Raw genomic sequence first — 21,770 nt, 5'->3', positions numbered from 1 at the left:
ATTCCATTCAATATGCGCATGCGCGAGATTGAAAATCTTGTTTTTAACCAATGACCTTGTGGTATTCAACACCCTAAATGGCCGCTGACAGATAATAATAATAATAATAAAAAGCCTTTATTCGGTTTCGATCGTCAATGAGTTTGGATGCTGCATCTTTAAGGCAGTATTTTCTTAAAATATATCCACATCCAATTTAATATTTAGAAGAAATCAATTGTGTGGATATTTATATCGATATTGTTATGAAAACACAAAAAGTTTGAAATTAAACGGATTAGTTTTGGTTAGTTTTGTTAGTAGATGAAAAAGTTCGTTTACTTGGTTAGATCAAAACCGCTTAAGAACGTGAACGATAACCTGGCAAAGAACAAGAAATACAAAACTATGTTCGTAACCATTCTGTAATCTCTGGTCAAGAAACAGGTGAAATGTCTAATGTCTCCTTTCTTTAAAAAAAAAGTATTAATATTATGCTAAAATTGCAAAAACGGCTATTTTCTTCCATTTCAAAAGAATCTCGTGGTAACGTGTCAATAGTCGGCAATGTGTAAGACTTTTATTTTTTGGTTAATTCTCAATGTCTGCCAGCAATATGTAGGGTCAAATAGCGATTCCGACCAGTTATTAACAACTGGTCAAAAACATACTTTAAAAAGTCCTTCAAATAGTTATAGTATTCGTGAAGGTAAGTTTTTCGAGCATTTGATAAGTTACTTTACATTTTAACAAGTAATATTTTTCAGAAACTTTTGGTACTTTTGATAGCTGTAGTTATGATGATTTTGCCTGCTTGTCAATGGCACAAAATGATAAACATGGATTGGAGGCAATTCGATCATTACACCAACAGCTCGATGACGATCAGGATGGAAATATAGACTATGCAGAATCTGATGATGTATGTTTGTTGTGTTCATTCACATTTTGTGAAAAATTAATCCTCTCATTCCAGTTCTTAAAGGCTGAGCTTAAATATGATTCTGGTGCTGAGAAACGGCAAAGAGCTTTTCACCGCAACAATGATATGCACATTTCTGTTAAAGAACTATGGGAATCATGGCTCAAGTCTGAAGTCCATAACTGGACTGTAGCCCAAACCACGGAATGGCTTATCAGTAATGTGCATTTGCCACAGTATGCTCCAAATTTTATGCTGCACAAAGTTACTGGTGCTAACTTGCCAAGGTAGGCACAAATAAAAATAATTTTAGTTAGTTTTTTTTACAAAGTAAAGTGAAGATTATCAATTAAGAATTCAAAGAATGAGTGAAATGTTGGCTGAGAGTAAAATAACCTCATCTGAAAGCTGAACTACTTAGATGTTAGCGAGAATTACAAAATTGTTTCTTAAAAAATTGCGATGAAGTATCAAAGAATAATTTTTAAGTGCTTCTCCAGAAAATTGCCTATTTATATTTGTTTATTTTATAGGTACCATGCGGTAACTTCACAAATGCGCGAGGTTTTGTGTGTGATTTTCTAAAAATTTGTGTAGTAAATATTGAAGGTATACCCTTGTAATAACCCTACACAGTCTTATGAAGTTGCTATCATATAATTTAATCAATGAATCGGAGTAATACATGGAATAAATGTAACTGGTATATCCTAGAATGCTAGAAACCATTATCTTGTCAAGATATTCTTCCACTCAGCTAACAAGGTGCCAAAAAAATTATATAGAAAATTTTAAATAAAAATAATAATAACTAAATAGTAAAGAAAATCAAACTAGTTTTAAATTTAATTTAAATTAAATTAATATCCCTTCAAATTTTAAATGTTTTTCCAAAAACTGTTGTGTGAGAAAGAATACTACTATATTGCGAACAATTAAAAAAAAAACATAATCACGCTTTTTACAAAACTTCTATTATTATTATTTTTTTTTGCGTAGTCGAAATTGCTGACGTTTCGCCAATCATCCTGTTGGCTTCTTCAGAGCTTGACTGGAAATTTTTTCGTCAGCAAATTCGACTAAGCAAAAACCGACGCAGGAGGAATCTAGAAGTTTTGTAATAAGCATTACAGTAGCCTGTGGAAGTTTCTTTGAAAAAAAAAACATAATCATATAAATTTTTTTAAAAAATAGTATTATTTGTTTTTTTCAATTTGTTTACTTTCGCAGTTGCAAGTTTAAAATATTCATAAAACAATTTATTTAACTGCCCTATAGAAAAAGCAAAAAGCTATTGAAACAATTTAAAGCTCTAGCTTGAAAAAGCGGTGTTTTATTATTTTATTTTATTAGGTAAATTAGAAAAGTGTACAATGACAACCAAGCGAAAAACATTCGCGTTCTCTGGAACGTGTTTTTTTTTATAACTTATATGGAATGCATTTATAATGTTGGGTCATGTGGGTCAAAGAGAGATAAACAATGTCTACTATATTTTTTAAAATAAATTGGACTCAACTAAATAATCAAAAATAGCGCGCACAAATGAGTGGTGGGCATCCATCACCAATTTCCTTCAGCCGAACTGTTTTCTACCTTTTCCGTTTAAAGCAGGATCAAGGATTATGATATGCTATAAGTATATAAATTAATGGAAGAAATTATCGGTTAAACGTTAATTAGAAGTTGTCCAGTTTAAAAAGTTTCTGACATTCAAAGGCAGCAACTGAATTAATTTACACATTATACAATTCTTTATAATTAACTTGATAATTAGGTAATAACATTAGGGGTCAATCAATGCAGTAATTAATTAAAGTAATTGAATTTAGGACAACCTGTACACAAAAATGTGATTGAAATTTATTAATCCACCCAACTTAATACGGTGACAATGCAATACGCAGACTCTTTTTTTCTTCACATACCGTATGGAAAATCAAGCAGATTTTATGCAAAATAAATAAGTTGTTGTCCGAACGATTTAATTCAATTTTATTATCACAGTTATATCTAGTCTGAAAACGGTTATCGGCGCGGATATCTTTCGCTTGTGTTTTTGGGAAACAAAAATCGGGTGCTTTAAGGATATAGTTGGCGAACATCCTTCCAAATGCAGTGGTCATCGGTGATCGAACTTTGCATTGAGCTGTTCCTAAGGTAGTGTTTAGAATATATAAAAAAACAGTTCTCTGTTGGTGAACTTTTTGTTTCTGTTGACATAAATGAAAACGTCAAATAAGTTATATGATTTTATAAAAATTCTATATAAAATAATTATCAATTTTTTTCTTCATTCAATAAAATGTTCCAGTTTGAAATAATCCTATGCAAAATTCTATGTTTATCAGAATCAAGATTCAACCAATAATATTTATGCCTAGTTTTATTAATATGCTAATACTTCCTTTCTTTTGTCGAGACGCTCAATGTTTTCCTCCGCGAATATTTTGTGGGCTCCGAAAACTTGTCGAGCTGATGATTTGTTAAATTTCATCTTTGTTTAAATCTCAAAATACTTAAAAATAATTACCTAAAAAAGAACGAAATAAATTACACCGAAGCGCTTGTTTTTTTCCTGCCGTTCTAAGTCAATTTTTTCATTATTTTATTGTTCAAATTGGTTTGGAAGGTTTCTTCAGTCCTGCCCGTAGAAAACGTCGACTTACATTACATTATAGCAATATATCACGTAAATTTTAATGTGTTTTTCTATTAAAATTGAAATAAGGAATATCTTATTTTATGAGCAAGTAAATGGAAGTGACAGGCATCATCCTTCAACTTATGGTATACCTTACTACATTTTCTGAAATTTCGAAGTTTTTTGCATATTATGAAAATATCTGATTCTATACGGAGCTTTTCAGTAAGAGTAACGATGTACGTACGAAATTTGGTAATTGATTTTTTAAAATCAGTTTTCTGCAAAATTTTCTTATATTAGCTTGAACATTTTCTGAAACATATGAACATTTCCTATGCTATTCTTCGTGCTATGAGTGAAACGATGGCGATTGCATATCGTGCCATCAGATGGCTTTTCTGGTATAATCGGTATGACTTTTTTTTACCTCACTAGATTATCAAACAAGAACACAAGAAGTCAGAGAAGATGGGAAGATGGCATCTTTATTGTTATATGAATAAAAAAACTTTAAACAAAACAAAGGCCTAATTTGTGATTTAGGAAGCACAATGGTGTTTAAAATACTTAGGTATGTTTACTACTTTTTTACAACACTTTCCAAGGCATAAAATTAAGTGCCATTATTGATATAGTAGCTTTATTACTATGTTTTACTAAAAATTATGTTTAGTCACTAATTTGGTCAGTATAAAATGTGGAAAACCATTTGAGAAACAAATAAAATATCTGCTTTGCCAGAAACCATTCGTTTTTAAACTCTAAATTCTCTAAACTATCATTTATGCTCTGATGAACTTTAGGATCTTAGCTTGGTTATCCAGATTGGCGAGCCGCTTCGGAAATTTCCGGCACTTTGGACACGGGTTTGGGAGCGGTCGGATGTTTCCCCTAGATTTTAGCCATAGATGGTATCTTGACGTGTGTCAATTCTGACGTTCACGTGACTCACTGAATATATTCATGCTGTTTTGCGAAAATGTACCCAAAAGTTAATGGTCACAGAATAAGTATAGTGTGCAACACGTTTATAAACTTCAGTCAAACTCGTGAGTACCTTGGAAGATAATATTTTTGCGTTTATGACCGAAAACGCTATCTCGTGGCAAGGTTAGCAATGTAAATTGCCTCAAGACATTTAAAAAGAGTTGAATTTGTTTGAGTACTCACTCTTAACTATCGTAAATTCAAGAAAATGTCAGGAGTTTTGAAAATCAAGATGGCAGTGGAGTTCATCTCATTTTCTCTGGACCTATTTACTAAACACGTTGCCATAACTGGCCCACCCGGTATATATATTATATACATATATTTTTGTATTTGCGTCCATAATTAGCCCAATGTGCCGGGCAGCGTTTTTTTTCTAACATTAATAGTTTAAATTTGTATATTAATAAAAAAATTTAAAGTATTTATAACATAACTTTTTAATATTTGTTTTTTGTCCACTTTATTTGTACATACTATCACCCTTCTCCTAACAGTTAAAGTTAGTGATATTAACGTAAAGCCGACATGTTCCGGGTGTAGGAGTGGAAAAATCTAACCAAAACTAATTTGTAGGCCGTTAATAACACAAATATTGACCAGTTAATAAGCAGCTATTCTGTTATCTATGAACCTTCAACAATAACCATTGTGTTGTCGGTTATTTTATATTTTATCCGCCATTTTATATTTGCAGTGTTAATTGAGTGTATCTACTTTTTCAAAAATGAAATAATTCATAAGAAAAATAAACTCGAAGGGACACCATTTATACTATTATTTAGTAATTATTAATTATAATAAGTAGACATTGACTTTATTTCTAAATATGTTATTAAATAAATCAAAACAAAGGTTATTCGCAGTTTTGTTTATTGTTCGAGCTATTATTCCGGTCTGTACGAAGCTTAAAGCTCTTCGTCCTCCGAGTGCTGTAAAATTGTTTTTGTGACATCTTGTTACCATCTCGCACGATTAAAATGTTGGTGTTGCAAGTTTCAAGTGCACTAGGATTTCAAAATTCGCATTTAAACGGTTCCTGGACAATTGGCAACTATCAGATTTGTTGGTCAAGTGTGGCCTTTCGTTAGCAAATAATACCATATCGCCTTTGATTGGTTAATTAGCATGTTAAAATTTATTAAATAATTAGTCGACCGGTGTGCGCCGGGCTTAAATTTAATCGACTTCTTATGAATAGATTATCAATAGTTGGACATTTGACTCCAACTATTCACACTCACTAGGGTAGTAGTACCGAAGGGATGAATGGACATAGGAATTTTACTTTCCCGGACATTGTTTTTTAAATGTTGCAAGGACTGAGTATGTTACGTAAAATAAAATTAGCGGTTAATTGGTAAAAGTAACCTTTTTTGATGCAATATTTAGATTCGTGGTTAAGAAATGAATATATTAACTACTTATAAATTTAAATGAGATTTTTACAAAAATACTTTTTACGCATTATATCTTTCCAAATTACTGTAATTAGAACGAAACTATGCACGTAGCGTTATATTGATTGAGTGCAGGTGCAGTTTGAATCAAAAACCTCGCACTAAATTGTAATGAAACGTAACTCATTTTTTTGTTTAGGGCGTGCAGGAAATTTGCGTGAAAATTGCGTTTTGGTTTACGCACAATAATATTTTTACTGCGAACGTGAATAGTTAGAGTGATTGAATTTTAGAACTGTTCTGTTCTCTGTTGTTTACTTGTTGATCTCTTAGACTAGATTGTATAATTAGTTATGTGATTTTATTTGATAATTTGAGATATACCTTTGGTTTCATTTTTAGAATATTTAGCGGGAGAAAATTGGACAGGTTTTCACTTTAATATTGCACCCGACCTTGAGTAAACGGCTGAAAAAATAGTGTCGTTATTTAGTAGCCACGCCTTCCTCGAAGTAGCCTTGGAGGGGTTCTGTTCAAATGTCTACAACTCAATCAGAAAATAGTGAATGATACCAGTGGTCATTATTTCTTTATGGTGTTGATAAGATAAGATACGCGGTGTTCTGAAACTTTGTATCAGTGATCAACATTTAATCAATTTTGGTTGTTTCGGATGAGTTCAGCACCCAAGGTTTCTCCTTTTTGTCAAACTATTCAAAACTATATCGCGATCGATCTGTTTATTAGTGGTCCCAAAAAATGGCTGTTGCGCTTTCTTGGTCTGAAAAGTGTTTTATTTTGTGTTATTGCGTGTCAATCATTGGTGTTTCAAAAATTTTCTTGAGTAACTTTTTTTAACGTCGTATCTGTCACAAATTGAAAGTATCCGCACCCATAAAATTCGAAATACTTCTCTCCTAATAATACCCGGATTAAGAAAGTTTGACTACATTTCATATACATTGCAGGAACAGCGAAAATGAAACAGACACACAAACATCATTTTTGTCATAGAATCTTTAAAACAAAAAAATTAAAACAGATCCGAAATATAAAATTTTCCAAACTAGTACAGTTACCACAACTTAAAACTACATATTTTAGTGCACCTAGTGTATATAATAAGTTTAAACGAACGTTTACTAAATACAAAAAGCAAGCTTATTTTAAATGGGGAAATTAATTTTGAGTAATTATTACTAGTTATTTTCTTGGTTTGTCTCAATATGTATCTACATATTCCTTCCTATTAGTTCAAAATCGATCTAGTAATATTCGGAACTCAATAAGTATATAGATAACCTAACCTAAGCTAACAGGTTAGATGTAAGAGTAGCAGTTATTCTGTGATAACAGCTAAATCTTGTCTTATTAATGTAATTTTTTTTCTTCTTATGTACAATTTTGAATATTAAAAAAATTGCCACAATTTTTCTAAACGCTAAAACGTGCTTTCCAGTGGCATTTAATGCGCGTTGTATTAGGCTTTGGGTATTGACCTTGAAATAAAATCGAATATCAATCCAGTAACGAAGAAGAGAATTGAATTATAAGAAACACCAAAAGATAATTTGGGCCGGGCCATGATAATCAGAAAGTCCTGCCCAAACATCAGATAATGCGTTTATCATAAAAAAATATTTTTGTGATGATCTAACATTTGGACTGCTGTTAATGTGAAACGACATGCGGCTTTGCGAAGTATATGCATGTCAAAAAGGTGTCGCCAAACGTTACGGTGAAATATTTTTACTTTTAAACACCCTGGAGTTATACATTATCCTGGTAAAATGAAGAGTTATACAAATTCGATAACTAATTGTTTTGTTTTTGTTTCGTTTTAGAACTGACTCTGAGCGGTTCTAGGATGATTCCGACATGCGCAGTATAAATTTCATAGCATTAAATTCCCTAAGCGCACGTGGAAATGAAAATGAAACCAAAACAAAGCTAATATGTTTTGTTACAAATCTAGTCTGTGATTTATGCATAAACAGATGTGTCAAGAAGGTGTCGCCAAACGTTGCTGTGAAATATTTTTACTTTTAAACACCCTGGAGTTGTACATTATCCTGGTAGAGTGAAGAGTTATACAAATTCGACAACTAATAGCTTTGTTTTGGTTTCGTTTTAGAACTGAATCTGAGCGGTTCTAGGGTGATTCCGACATGCGCAGTATAAATTTAATAGCATTAAATTCGCTAAACGCACGTGGGAGTGAAAATGAAACCAAAACAAAGCTAATATCTTTTGTTACAAATCTAGTCTTAGATTTATGAAATTCGGGTTACCACAACCCAACTACGGAGACACACTTTAGGCAACCGATTTTTGAATCTTCGTTTATATTTCCGTAATAACGGGCGAAAATCAAAATCGCTAACTATTTAATATATAATAAATATATACTTATAAAAAGTTGAGACTATTTGAGACCGTGTGTAGAAATTGCACTTCATCATCCTTTATCGATTTTTATATATTTATTTATATTATTATATTATATATCATAATATTTTTATCAATGATGTCTCCAGTCATTGCTACTTGCTATATTAATGAGGTCGTTTGATTGCAGTAATTACGTCTTTGGTTCCTCTCTTGTTAACCTTAACCGTGGTAATGAATCGCAAGCCTTAAGGTCTTAGCTTTTATATCAAAATGTGTATGCGCGCTGGAAATCTGTGCGAAGCAAACGATGCTATTTAGCCATTAAAAAAAAAATCTATCTAAAATAATTTATTGTACCGTTACGAGCACACAAAACGCTCGTTAGGTCATCCCATAAATTAAATATAGGAATTGTTCACAGGTTGGCGGTAAACAATGGCAACTATTTAGGAACGCTGGGTATCAAGGATCCGATACACCGGCAAAAAATCTCCCTCAAGGCCATGGACGTTGTTCTATTTGGGCCGCCTAAAGGTAAGCAGATAAAGCATCCGTTCATTCCGCCCGTACAGGACAGGACTCTGGAAAAAACATTTTTTGAACAATGTCGTAGCCTGTGTTTGCGCAATATACCGTTTGGAGTTAATAGTATTTTGGATTAGAACAACCGTTCTGTTAATAGTATTTCAGATTTGATTATGTGGGACCTTGTGGTTTAAGGAAAAACCACGGCCTATTTGAAATTAATCTATTTTGTATTCTAAAGCATATTATTCGCTGCAATGGTAGTTGCAAAATAACTGTACATGTTTGCTGCCTATTAGTGAATTCAAAATTGCGTAAAATTTTTCACAATTGAAGGTAGTTCCACTGAACTACATTTTTGTTAAGTCCTATTCTGCGCTTTATTCCAGTATGGTAATTAATTATTTGTTCGGCTCAATTTTTTTTTATGCCATTTTGAATATGCCGGCAACATTTTGTCGAGTCTCTTCATTTTAGACCGGTCGCATTGGTTTATTATTATTTTACCCAAATAATTGGACCTTAACTTGTGTTCGTGATTAGTATGTCGTGGTCAATTGAATAACGTGGATGGACTCAAAAAAAAAAAAACAACAGGCTATATTAATTTTGTTATAAATTTTTAAGTAGGCACACACACAGAGGACACAAAAAAGCGATATTTAAATCAAAAGTTATCTGGAATTCTCATTTCTTCCGTCAACTTTTCCTCGACTTAGACTTTCATTGCCAAGGAACTGGTAATGAAGTGGCTATAATCATAAACGCTTATGTATTTATGCAGGACAAAAAAGGCTTTTCTACGTAATACACGAATGTCAGTGGCAATGGTGAAGTGGTAATGAAAGTTGTGTAATGAAATGTGCAAGATACGGAAACCCGAACTACTGTAATGATTAATTGCATGTTGAAGAAAGAAAAACATATTTTTGAAGCTTTAATTGATAAGCGTCTGGTCCACCTGAAGACTTTTTTAAATATTTTTCTGTACCATAAATGGGGGAACGGAAATGGTAGATTTTTTCCTTGGCTATTAAGCGATAAGCCATTCATTTCAGAGAAAATATAAAATACTAAAGTCTCGAACTAAAAAATTTTTTTGTCAAAGTTATGTTTTTTTGTTTTTAGTTATGGGTATTTATTAATTGCATTTGTAGTTTTTTTTAAATCAAAAATGGGAAGCGCGCTATGGTAGTCCTAGCAAAATGAAGAAGTGTGCTTTCCTTAGGAAGGAGTACATTTTTTCATTTTAAATTGCACCACCCTATGATTTTTGTTGGATTATCACTTATTTTAAATTTTATTTAAAATGGCGTTTAAACTAAATGTGTGTAGGAAATGTATATTTTTGTTGCCAGATGTGTATTTGTATATGAACGCTTTGTATGCATACAATGTTATGTTGCAAGTAAAAAAAAACTGGTTAACTTGGAAACTACTTCGATTCTAAATAATTTTCAATACATATGTAGATTTCTGCGGTACCTGACCTTGAAAGAACTTTTTTATGACATTCTTATTTTAATTTTTTGTGATAACCTTTGTAGTTTTAGAAAGCACCCTTAATGTTTCGTAAAAGTGTCTATATGCGGTTATAATTACTATTATGAAAAATAGTTCAAAATTGGTTTTTATTAATATTATAATATTAACAAATTTATTAATACTTATACTTAGGTTTTTAGTTCCGTTTACGTTACGTTACCTCGTTTATAAATTATTGTTTATAACAAATAAAATTGAATGTTTTGTTATAAACTAATCTGACTGGTCTAAAATGAGATATATGAGATAATTTTTAACGTTTCAGCGGGGACACGCGTGTTCGAGGTTAGACTTTTTAATGAGCGCGATAAAAACTTCATTTTTTAGCATAGCCCTAAATGTTTTCATTTTCAACAGATGGAATAACATGGAAAGACATTACCTTAATTTTGTCAGCTATAGTGGTACTTTTGGGTGGCTGGTTGGCATACCAGCAGAACAAAAAGTTCAAAAATCATTTAAATCGAATGAACAAGGACATGGACAGTTTACAGAATTCAGAAAAGGCATTGGAGAATTTGCAAAAGCAGTTGGAGGAGGCAAAACAGGCCGAGGAATCGGCGAAACATGAAAAGCAAAATTTAGAAAAAATGTTGCATGATTCGAAATTGGATTTTGGAAGTTTGACCAGTGCATATTCTGAATCTGATGTTACGCATTACAAGGAAGAGATAAAGGTAGTGCGTGTGGTTCTATTTTTGTGAAATATTATTTAAGTGCTAATCGGGAAACCCTCTTATAGTGCAAGGTAAAATATGATGTAACACAAAACTGCGATTTTACAAATTCTTTTAAAAAAAATATATTTTGTGAGATTCTGCGTTTAATATTAAATGTCATGATTCGTGATTCGAAATCTGTTGGCATCTGCCCCATAGTGACAAAAATGTTACATAAATATTGACAAATTGCAAATGAGTCTGTGTTTATTTGAACTGACGCGGTATAAACGTAGCAATAGTCTTAACCTACTAATAAAATATGTATCGTTAAATATTGTTTTATGATTTTCTGAAATATTCAAAATAAGTCTCTAATTTCTAGTTGCTCTAGTTGTGAGTTAAAAGCGTCTCATATGGCAAGATGTTATTATTACCTTTGGTTATACTTGGGACTTAATTTTTTAATGTTTTCTATTCTTGTACAAATATAATAAGATTCACAGGTAAATTAAGAGCACACCGAGTAAAAATATATCAAAATTTAAGAAACACTGCATAAGTGGAGCAAAAATTCAAAATCGAAATTCCCTACTAAACAACTGTACAGCCACTGTTATTTTACTTGGGCTGTAATTTTAACAGCATAATTTTTAAAAGTTGGACTCTGTGATTAATTTATATTTTTTAACTGAACTTTTTAGAGCCTGAAAGCTCAACTAGAGTTGACCCAACAAGCATTTAAAAGTAGCTGCTTTCTAGCGCCACAGGGACTGCAGCAGTGGTTGCAGTTGACATACGAATTAGAGCAGAAGAATTATGATAAGAAGAAGGTTGCGGCTGAAAAACAATTGCAGCAAGCTCGGGAAGCGGTAAGTGTAAAAAAAATAAAGACATACCCGTAAAATCCCCTTTACTATAGTAAAATTCATCCCCATGCCATTTGTTCACAATTTGATAGAGATAAATGTTAATACTACTATTTAGGTATATTTCGCAAATCTTGCAGTGTGAAAAATTAAGGAAAAAAAGATCGAGTCTAATAGGGGCATTTGTTTCGACGCATGGCAAGGCGATAGATGACGTTGACAGGGCAATAGTAGAAGCCCGTAGCGCTTTGAATGAAGTCACCTATGAACTACAGGAACGTTCCCATAGATGGCGTCAAATTGAATTATTGTGCGGGTTTCCCATTACGATTAATAATGGACTCCAGACCCTCGAAAATGCTTTGTATAAGAACAAAGGAGAGAGAGTTAACGGATTGGGAGGTATTTAAAGAATATTTTAAAGTTTAATTGTAAATTGATCGTGCTTTATTTTGTTTTTAGGAAGAATGAATAGCGTCGACGATTTAGATTTGAACGACGACACCAGCTCAGTATACGGTTTAGGTAAGAGTTTGTCCTATGAGGATGATGGTTCTGAATAATTGAAGTATTGTTTAGGTAGACGTGTTATGCACGCATGTGTCCGTTTAACAATTTCAGTTGTGTGTACTTTCTTTTTAATTTGGACAAGAAGACCCATAAAAAAACAAACTTTTGCTGCTCTTATTTTTGTTTGGAATTTTATTAAGAATTTGTTGGTTTTTGATTAATATTTCGAAAAGAGAGCCAAAGTTTTTGAATTCTTTGATATTCTATTCATTTTATAATGCCAATTGTGATTCTGAATATAAAATTTGATGGGATCTATTTCCTATCTTATTAATAGTCCATTTAATTTATTAATCCAATAAAGTGTGTGGCATGTCTAACCACAAAACAATAAGTTTATTTAAGGTTTTATATTAAATCGAGTAACCAACTCTTAAATTTATTTTTTTTTTCATGGTTATTAATATCCTTACAAATTAAGGATTTGTCAGTTTCATCAATTTGACTGCAAATTAAGGAATTGCCTATCCAAGTGACTTCCAGATAGTTAACTTCTCTGTAGGTGCTGTGATGGTCAATAATAATGCCATCTGTCAGTAAATCCACAAGACTGGAGAGTGTTTACTCTGTGATACTCTCCATATGTGATAAAATAGCTGTTATTAAAAAAATATATATTGAGACGAGACATAAGTACATAAATTAAACTTCCTCAAATAGATATGTTAAATAGACCATTCGTTGTTATGAATGAAATACTTATAAATTATTATATTTAAATCTAAATTCAAAAATCAAAAGTTCGTCTTTAATTGAGCTTTTTAAAATTACCACTGGAGTCTCAATATTCTGAGATATGAAAGGCACTTTTCGTTAAGCGAAAAATTGTATTATATGTACGTTTTTACAATAACAACAAACAAGACTGATTTCACCTGCCAGTATTTATCAAAATTTTTATTGTTGAGATAATCGTTGTATACCCCTGAACCTAAATAGCATATATCTAAAATGCGCTTTCTTACCATTAATTTTTAAATATAAGTGTATAAAAAAAGTTAATAAAATTTGTCATGTACTTGTCTTATATACATCGAAAACTAGAACTGCGATAATAGTACGGACAGATGGACCAGATTATATAGTAGAATATTCAAATATTTTACGCTTATTTTTACAAACACAAACTTTGATAACTACTAAAGAGTCAAAGCACAAATACAAAAGCAAATACAATAGTACCTCAAATTTTGTTTCCATCGTTGATTATTTGCAGTTGAAATTTAGCTCTTGTTTTTAGCAATGATATATTAATGTTAGTAAAATATGCGATTGAAATTGTTAGCTGGAGCATCTCGTTTCTATTTATATAGTCTTTTTTCCTCTGTGCTTGTTTTGAAATATTCCATTTTGGGCAGATCACGATTTATATTAGAAATCAATTATAAAATGTTGTAGAAACTGGCTTTGTTTTGATGCAGTTGTTAATACTGCAACATTGCACATTAAATTAAGTTTCGGAAAAGTGCAAGAATAAACTAAAATATGGATTTTTTTTCGTTCCAGATTTTGTACATTTTAATCAATGATCAAATTGTTAAAATGTAATAGTTTTTGTTGGGATATTTCTTAACTCTTTTGCACCTGTTCAACAACTAGTTTTGTGTAGTATCAACTTTTTTGTGCGTGCAACCAATAGCTTGTTTTGTTTGTTTTGTTAGACATCGTTTATTTTTGACTGTTCGCTTTCTAAAATAATTTGAATATTATTATTATCTTGAAAACAGTTTTAATATTCTAATGATCATTAGCGAGGTTGTTTTTTTTTTAAAAAAAGGGTAGTGAATTAAGTTCGTGATCTTCTTTACTAGTGGCATAAGGAAGGAAAGGTTTTAAAAGAAAAAATTAAAGTTGTTAATTAATTTTATTTGTTGGTATTTTCGTGAAAGAATAAGCGTCAGTCGTTTTCAGATTTGAGCTAAAGCCAGCCGTGGTCTGTGAGCATTAATATTATGCATTATAGCTACTAGATATGTAGATGCCTTGCCTTGATGAACTGACATCAGTTCACTACTTTTCAGTTTGCATATGCATTTTTCGGCACCATTTTGTCAAAATATGCCCAGATCTCATTAAATTTTCAAGAAAAATAAATGAGTTGTACGTAAAGTGCAGATTAGTGTGTGAAATTTACGAGCATGCGCGGCAAATTATTCCTTTCTGTACGAAAATGTCAGCCGCAAATTTTGCGCTATTTATGATCCTTATATTATCCAATAGCAATATGAAATTATACACAGGTTATTTGGTGGAATATGTTTGCTTCTGAATGAAGGTGGAAGCGAGTTTGGCTTATATATGCTAAGTGTGGGTAGGCAAAAATTTCGTCATGGCGGGTGGCAAAGTATTTAGATATTTCACTCCGGCGTCCATACTATTTTAGATAAAGCAACACAATGTTGAACAAATAGATTTTTCAGTTGGAGTTTTAAAAAGAACGAATTTATTTTCTTCGTACAAAAAACTGAATATCATAGTTAATTAAACTTAATTGTATTTAAAATAGTAAATAAGTAAAAAAAACATTTTCCGATGTTAATTAAAGCCAGAAAATTTATTGTTGTCAAGTTTTTTGTGAAAATAATAAGAAGTATAGGGAATTCAAAATTTTGTAATGATAGTAACAAATCTGAGAGCTGCTGTAGGAATCACAAAGTGGATAATAAATATGCTTGGAGGAGTTGGTTATAAACAAGACGTATCATATAGAAATCCATCCTACTTTTTCATCATCATCATCAATTTCATTTGATACTCCTTCTGAGCAGTATTTGACACTACTAATCAGCTTATCACACACGGTCTCTAGCCTGGTTGAGATCTTTTTATAATTATATCACGCGTTACATAAAGTATGGTAAACGAATTCATAATTATTTTCTCATGACTTATATTGGTAAAAGAGGAACCTAAAGATGGTAGATTAATATTTCTATGCCATCAAGAACGAGCTATACTGTTTACAAGGTAATTCTTTTTTCTGTGTTAATTGAAAGATTTGTATATATTCTTTCTAATAGGTTTAGTACACATGTATTTATTTATTCAATTTTATTATGATTTTGTTGCCAGTTACTTATCAACACAGGGTTGCTATTATCAATAGGCTTGACAGACCAGTTCATTGCAATACTTCTACTTTCAGTAAACCCAATTGGCAAATGAAAAATAGGTTCGATTTAGGGATTAATATTGAAATGCAGTACGAAAATGAGTACATTCGAAATGAGATGTATTATCTTTTTTTGTATAGATATTTAGCATTTATCCTTCTAGTTAATTATAGTCATTAACATAAAATTTAGGCGATCACAGTAGGAATTCATAAATTTTGGAGCATATGTGAGTAAAAATTGTAAAAAAAATAATTTCTTGACGCCAACAAGATTTATTAATTTCAACTGTCTGCACACTTATTACTTAAAAATTTAAATATGTTATTTAAGTTATTTAAAAAGACTTAATGTAAAAAGTGGCAATACAAATAAATGAATAGATATGATTTCAGCAATTTATTTAAAATCCAGTCCAATGGAGTTTTTGAAGTTTTCTCAGTTTAAGAATATAAGGCGTATTACGTGTTTTAAGATATCTGGTATCATTTTCAAAATGGAGAAGTTGTATTGAATATGTTGTGACTAATATTCAATAATAAAAATATTACAATAAAATTGCCCTGCAAGCAAATGATGCCATGCTGATAGAAATTCAAATGATTCTATAATTACCTCAGAACAAAAAATGGTAATGCAATGATGTCCTAGTTTAAATAAATAAAAGTTGCCGCAAAGTAGAAACGTCACCATATAACTATAGTTAAATTTTAAAATAAAACCTGTATTTGATATTAAATTTAAAGTCAAGTTTAAGAAAAAAACGTAAATTTTGCATAATGCCTGGTTTTTTAACAAATTTTGGCCTTATTTAAAGATTGAAATCCAATATTCATTTGCAACAAATTCTCTCAACAAGGCAATAAACAATTTCTTTTTCCAAATAAGGCATGAATTACTCTCATTTCGGCTTAAACTATTTATCTACAGAATTCCCTATTGGTAGTTTTCATTCTAAACGGTTTTTAATTGAATCATCTACTGCGTTAACTGAACCGTTAAATGAACAAATAGATTTTCTAAAAATAGATAAAACCAATTTGCGTCAATAGCAACTATCTCTGACAACATATTTGTCTTTCGAGTTACAAATTTGAAAACCATTTTTATTGTTGCTACTAAAAGTTTTCGGCGTCGCCAAAAGCGTTTATTATCGCGCATATGCAAATCAATGCACTTATTTAAACATTGGATATAGTGTTGAAGTACTATTTTATCAGGTGTAAATTATGCAGAAATCCAAGCTCAAACATCTTCTTGGAATGAAGATGATTCTTCTGGGAGCGACATAAGCAAGCAAGACGAAAACGGAAATGAATCCAGACCGCCTGGAGGCAATAGTGTTTCATTTCAAATTGGAGGCTCGTAAGTACTTCCTGTTTTCATTATAGAGTTTATGATGAATTAGTTCACTTCTATAGGGTGGTAAATGACATGATATAATTTAATGAGTAAATGGACTTCATATGAAGGCTGAACTTGATAGGGAAAATATAAAAAGTTGGCATTGTGTTTCAATAGGCTGGTTAGTATCAAGCAACAGTAAATTCTGCATTTAGGGCGATTCAAATAATATAATGTAAACGTACGAGACAAACTTACCATAACTTATAAGAAGCTTTTAAATTTATGCTAATTTAAAAAATTTCTGTAGATATCGCCTTTCCACTCTGAATGGCAGAAAATTAGTAACACTCACTGGTGAGTTTTTTCGTGATTAGGATTCATTAACAAATTATTTTTTGGGGTTGACATTATCAAATGAACAATATTTCAAAAATAAATCTGGAACCTTTTCTAGCGACAATAGGTGAAGTAAAAGTGAGGCTGTTGGATTATTTTTTTTTTATTTGTTAAACGAACGATGGAAATATTGCGCCACTTGTTCTTCAACCCTAAGATTCACTCATTATATTATAACACAATTCAGTAAAATCCTGTGATTCTTGGTGGAAAACAGATTAGATGCTTATATAAAGGGAGATTTTAAATTTGCTTTTGGTGTATTTTTAAATGGAATTTCGCATATTTCATATTAAGTATAAAAATCCAAGTGGAAAACTTTAAAATAAAATTGACAAAGATCGATAAAAATATTTTTAAATTCTGTGGAGCCGTTGCCGCACAATCAATTATTTTCTTTTTTTTTTAATTTATTGAATATTTGTATACATTTTTCACATTTGGCTGTCAGAGACCTGCATTTTACGTAACTTTTATATTTAACTTTATTTGAAAATTATTTTCTTAAATGATTCAGTTATCGAAATACTTTGGAAAATTAATAAATAATTCGCCAATAATGCCCTATCGAGGAATATTATTTAGTCAACTTAATTGAGTAAACAAAACTTCTACTCCAATATTTGTAATTTACGTTGTACCTAAATATTTTAGATTGACAGAACGGCACAGTTAATGTAAACAATTAAATTTCAGTCTTCCCTTTCCAGAAGTGTCTATGATGCCATCTGTCGCAAACCAACGTGCTTGCATATATTAATATAAGTAAACATTTTTTTAGAGCATATCCAGAGGAGCCGAGCGCAATAAAAATCTTAGCCAAGCATTTAGCTTCGAATCCAAAGTCAATAAGTCAGTCAAATATTAGTATGAACCCACCTTTACCAAAACCTATATCAAGGGCATTCTCGCAAGACATTAACTTAGAAGACGTTCCCAGGCCAAAAATTTCGGCGTCAGAAGGTGCGTTAGAAAAGAAGACCCTTTCCAGTAAACAGTTAGCTATTCAGGAAAATGTAGAAGTTCCTAAACAAATTCCGCCGATCGAAGACGACATTTGTTCCACAGATTCGTCGCTGATCGAGGAGGGAGAAGTCAAAAAGAAGAAGAGAAAGTTATTCAATTTTGCGAAAAAGACCAGCTTAAAAAGAAGTGATAAATCATGAGTGTTATAGAAAATCCATAGGATGGAAAACTTAAATTATGTTTAGAATATACAACAATAATTGGAATGTAACGCCTCAATTTTTTTAGGGGTTGACTTAAAAAAAAATGGCCACCTACTTAAAGTAATAATAATTCTCCTTAAAGTGAACTTTATAGAATTTGGTTTTATTCCACAATAACAGTTGCTGGCGAATTTTTTTTTTTTTTAATGGTGCCTTATTTTTATGGGTACAGCACAAATGTGTCTTCCGGGGTTACTTTCTTATGGGAGTGTTTACACCCTTTTATATATATTATTTTTTATGTATTTATTTTTCAAGTGTTTTTATTTGAAATCTCACTATTCTAAAAACGTTATTTCATCCTTTTTACATATTGTTTATGATTATAAACAAAGCAATTTGCAATAATTGTTTTTAACTGATCCGAAAAGTAGTAGGCATTTCATGACAAATAGCTTCAGACTTCAGTTTCAACCGGAAATATATTTTGTAAGAGTTATGGTTATTTAATATGTAGTAATAATGGTGACATACAACATTTTGGTACAAAATATAAGTGTATACTAAAACGTTGCATGCATCTATTACGTTGCCCAGTAGTTTTAGAGGTATACATTTTAAATTTAATCTTAAATCCACCTTAATAGCAAAGATATTGTGATACTAGTTTCCTAGTGGTGATAAGATGTAAAAAATCCTAACTTTCGTGAATATACAAACAATTTGAAATGTGTAATTTATTGCGCATCCAAACACTAATTAGTAACCAAGCAATTTACACTTTATACTGTCATTCCATCAATTTGCAGAGTCTAACACATTTAATTTGGTTTCACTAAATAAAGTTTTTTCTGAATCTGCAAGAAAATCTCTTGTAACGGGGAGCAGTATAAGCAGATGGCCAAAAATCTTAAAACAATTATTACCAATGGTCGCAGAAATCTTTTAAAATCGCAAAAAAAGCAAAAACTTAAATAGGAGATTAAACAAAGACAAAAGCCATCATTTCAAAAGTATATTTTAATAGATCCAAAAAGTAATGGGCTCTGCGGAATTCCATACTTAATAATAAATGATACTTATGGAATGGTAATTAGATTGCGGCAATATTTATTGCGAATGAAAATTTTTTAATTTTAACAAAATGAAAAATGTTGTTTTGTTGACAGAAAATATCTTCCAAGATACCTAAATATCCTTCATACCAAACTGCGTTTAGTTTAACTAAGTGTGATCGCCAAAACATACCACTCAATTTTTAATAACTGTACTCATTTAGCTAATCGATAATATGGGGGCTGTAAATATGATAAAATTTATACTCTACAGGTATATTTTGAAAATATACAGCTGACAAAATTTCCCTGGTAAACTAAAAACTATGAACTGTGGCCACAGCAATGTTTTATTTATTGCAACCAGGTTTAAAATGACTCGCGCATGTGCATATCAAGTATCAGCCTTTAACAATTATCTAGTAGCTACATGGTACATCCAGCACAGTTGAACGCAGTTGAATGCAAAATTTAGCAATTGCCCTGGTTCCAAAAGAGTTTCCATTGGGCATCAAATTCATCTGAAGAATATGGAACATTCTTGTCTAGAAAAAATTTCAAAGCTTTTGCTTGACACTTTCCAATGTCCCAATGTTGATCCCAAGTGTTCATCTTTCCACTAGGTCTATCACACTTGTATATATTTTGCTTTCTTTGTTTTTGTGGATTCTTATTGGTCTCTCTTATCATTTCATGAATTGTTTTGCATATGAAGCATTCAAAGTTTGTAATAGAATGATGGCTATTACTAGAATCTAATATAATATTGTTTTTTAAAAAATTGTTAGTTATTTTTCCATTTATCTTGTGTTCTAAAAGTGCATTATAAAGAGTGTTATTGTCATTAACTTTAGCAATGAAATTAGCTAAGGAGCTTATGTTGGGAAAATCTTTTACCAATATTGTTGAAGAATTATTTGGTAACCAGTCCTAAAAAGAAATGAACATTTTCATTAATTGTATAAAATTTAACACTTTACTATGTATTTTTTCAATAAATAATTACCTCCACTTGATCAGAACCTAAATAAATTGGAACCGAGCCAGCTATCAAGGGTCTCCACAATTTTTCTGTGATATAATCTTCACAAATTGCATTTTCAATAGCAATTATAAATTTATATTTTGAAACAAAGTCTATATATTTGTTATTATAAATATCAAGCCTGTCAACACTTAAAAGTCTAAAATAGAGAAAATTCGAATTAACACTGCCAGCACAAAAAAAATTACAGACAGACACATACTCATCAGGCAAGTTCTTGTTATTTAAGCAATGTCCATAGCTATCAACATTAATATACTGCATTAATTCCTTTACAATTCCATCTCGACCAATGGGAGTATCACAGTTGGACTGAACATACAAAACTGGAGCAAAATTTTTCAAAAGTAAATTTTTCACCTCAACAGATCTAAAAAAATTTTTATCTTTGAACAAATTAAATTGTTTTTGCCAACATCTATCTTATCTCTTGCACCTGTTAATAAATTTATATTATCTAGATAATTAAGAGTTAAAGGAAAGTCGCTAAATCTGCTAAAAGTGGCTGTAATATTGAATAATGCTTGCACTTCTTTGTGAAGAAATGGAGCATAATTTTTGGGAGATTCTTCATGATAAATTGCCCATAAAACGTCCTTCGATCTCGGTAATGGAAAGTCATCATTTTTAATCTGACTACCATAGAATAAATAGGCCTATAGAAAAATATGGTGATTGTTATAAAAAAAAAAACAAATATCTTGTCCAAACATATCCATATGTTTTAAAAATTTACCTTTACTAAATCTTGAGGAGAGTTTTCATATCTACTAAGCACTAAACATTCATATTCATGTTGACAATTTATTTTTCTCATTTCCTTAGGCATAAAAGGAGTCCACCAAACTATAACAGGACGTATATATACCTTCTCATAAAATATATAAACTGCGAGCTAAAACATATAAACTTAAAAAAAGAGAAAAGATGATATTTTTTTTCTAACTTTAACCAAAATATAAGTTAAAACTTGGAGAATTATAATTTTGATAAATATTTTCCATTTAAAACTTCCAAACATATATACAGGAGTTAATATTAGAGGCATCACTATACGTTAAGCGCAAATCGTAAAATGTCAAAATAATACAAACAAGTTTTGAACTACCTTGGAATTATCCTCCGTTTTAAGTACATAAATGAGGTTATAT

The 21,770-nt window shown here is 31.0% G+C and overlaps 2 protein-coding genes across 2 annotated transcripts; one reads left to right on the top strand and one right to left on the bottom strand.

Annotated features, from left to right (window-relative positions):
• The first annotated feature begins 392 nt into the window (after positions 1-392).
• Positions 393-19,248, top strand: LOC132704373 (stromal interaction molecule homolog). Its single transcript, XM_060674337.1, has 10 exons — positions 393-688; positions 747-901; positions 956-1,188; positions 8,748-8,860; positions 10,754-11,073; positions 11,760-11,927; positions 12,065-12,326; positions 12,387-12,449; positions 16,828-16,972; positions 18,132-19,248. The coding sequence occupies exons 1-10, from the start codon at positions 547-549 to the stop codon at positions 18,514-18,516; spliced, it is 1,986 nt and encodes a 661-aa protein (XP_060530320.1). The 5' UTR covers positions 393-546; the 3' UTR covers positions 18,517-19,248.
• A 133-nt stretch (positions 19,249-19,381) lies between these two features.
• Positions 19,382-21,761, bottom strand: LOC132704374 (alpha-(1,3)-fucosyltransferase 10). The gene is made up of 6 exons (XM_060674339.1): positions 21,566-21,761; positions 21,356-21,514; positions 21,056-21,275; positions 20,822-21,005; positions 20,581-20,758; positions 19,382-20,504 (listed from the first exon to the last, which is right to left on the bottom strand). The coding sequence occupies exons 1-6, from the start codon at positions 21,665-21,667 to the stop codon at positions 20,046-20,048; spliced, it is 1,302 nt and encodes a 433-aa protein (XP_060530322.1). The 5' UTR covers positions 21,668-21,761; the 3' UTR covers positions 19,382-20,045.
• Between the last annotated feature and the right edge of the window lie 9 nt (positions 21,762-21,770).

The sequence above is a fragment of the Cylas formicarius genome, unplaced genomic scaffold (genome assembly GCF_029955315.1).
Source record: "Cylas formicarius isolate icCylForm1 unplaced genomic scaffold, icCylForm1.1 PGA_scaffold_7__23_contigs__length_41026272, whole genome shotgun sequence".
NCBI lineage: Eukaryota > Metazoa > Arthropoda > Insecta > Coleoptera > Brentidae > Cylas > Cylas formicarius.
Note: the sequence above shows the minus strand (reverse complement) of the source record. Positions and strands in the feature narration are given on the sequence as shown.

What these genes read in the sequence shown, in the direction of transcription:
- LOC132704373 (XM_060674337.1), top strand. Translation starts at nt 547, where the DNA reads ATGTGTAAGACTTTTATTTTTTGGTTAATTCTCAATGTCTGCCAGCAA. An exon ending in ACTGGTGCTAACTTGCCAAG is followed by an intron (nt 1,189 to 8,747) that starts GTAGGCACAAAT and finishes AATTGTTCACAG; the next exon opens with GTTGGCGGTAAACAATGGCA. An exon ending in TGCAGCAAGCTCGGGAAGCG is followed by an intron (nt 11,928 to 12,064) that starts GTAAGTGTAAAA and finishes CAAATCTTGCAG; the next exon opens with TGTGAAAAATTAAGGAAAAA.
- LOC132704374 (XM_060674339.1), bottom strand. Translation starts at nt 21,667, where the DNA reads ATGCCTCTAATATTAACTCCTGTATATATGTTTGGAAGTTTTAAATGG. An exon ending in TAACTTATATTTTGGTTAAA is followed by an intron (nt 21,515 to 21,565) that starts GTTAGAAAAAAA and finishes TATATGTTTTAG; the next exon opens with CTCGCAGTTTATATATTTTA. An exon ending in TAGGTTCTGATCAAGTGGAG is followed by an intron (nt 20,505 to 20,580) that starts GTAATTATTTAT and finishes ATTTCTTTTTAG; the next exon opens with GACTGGTTACCAAATAATTC.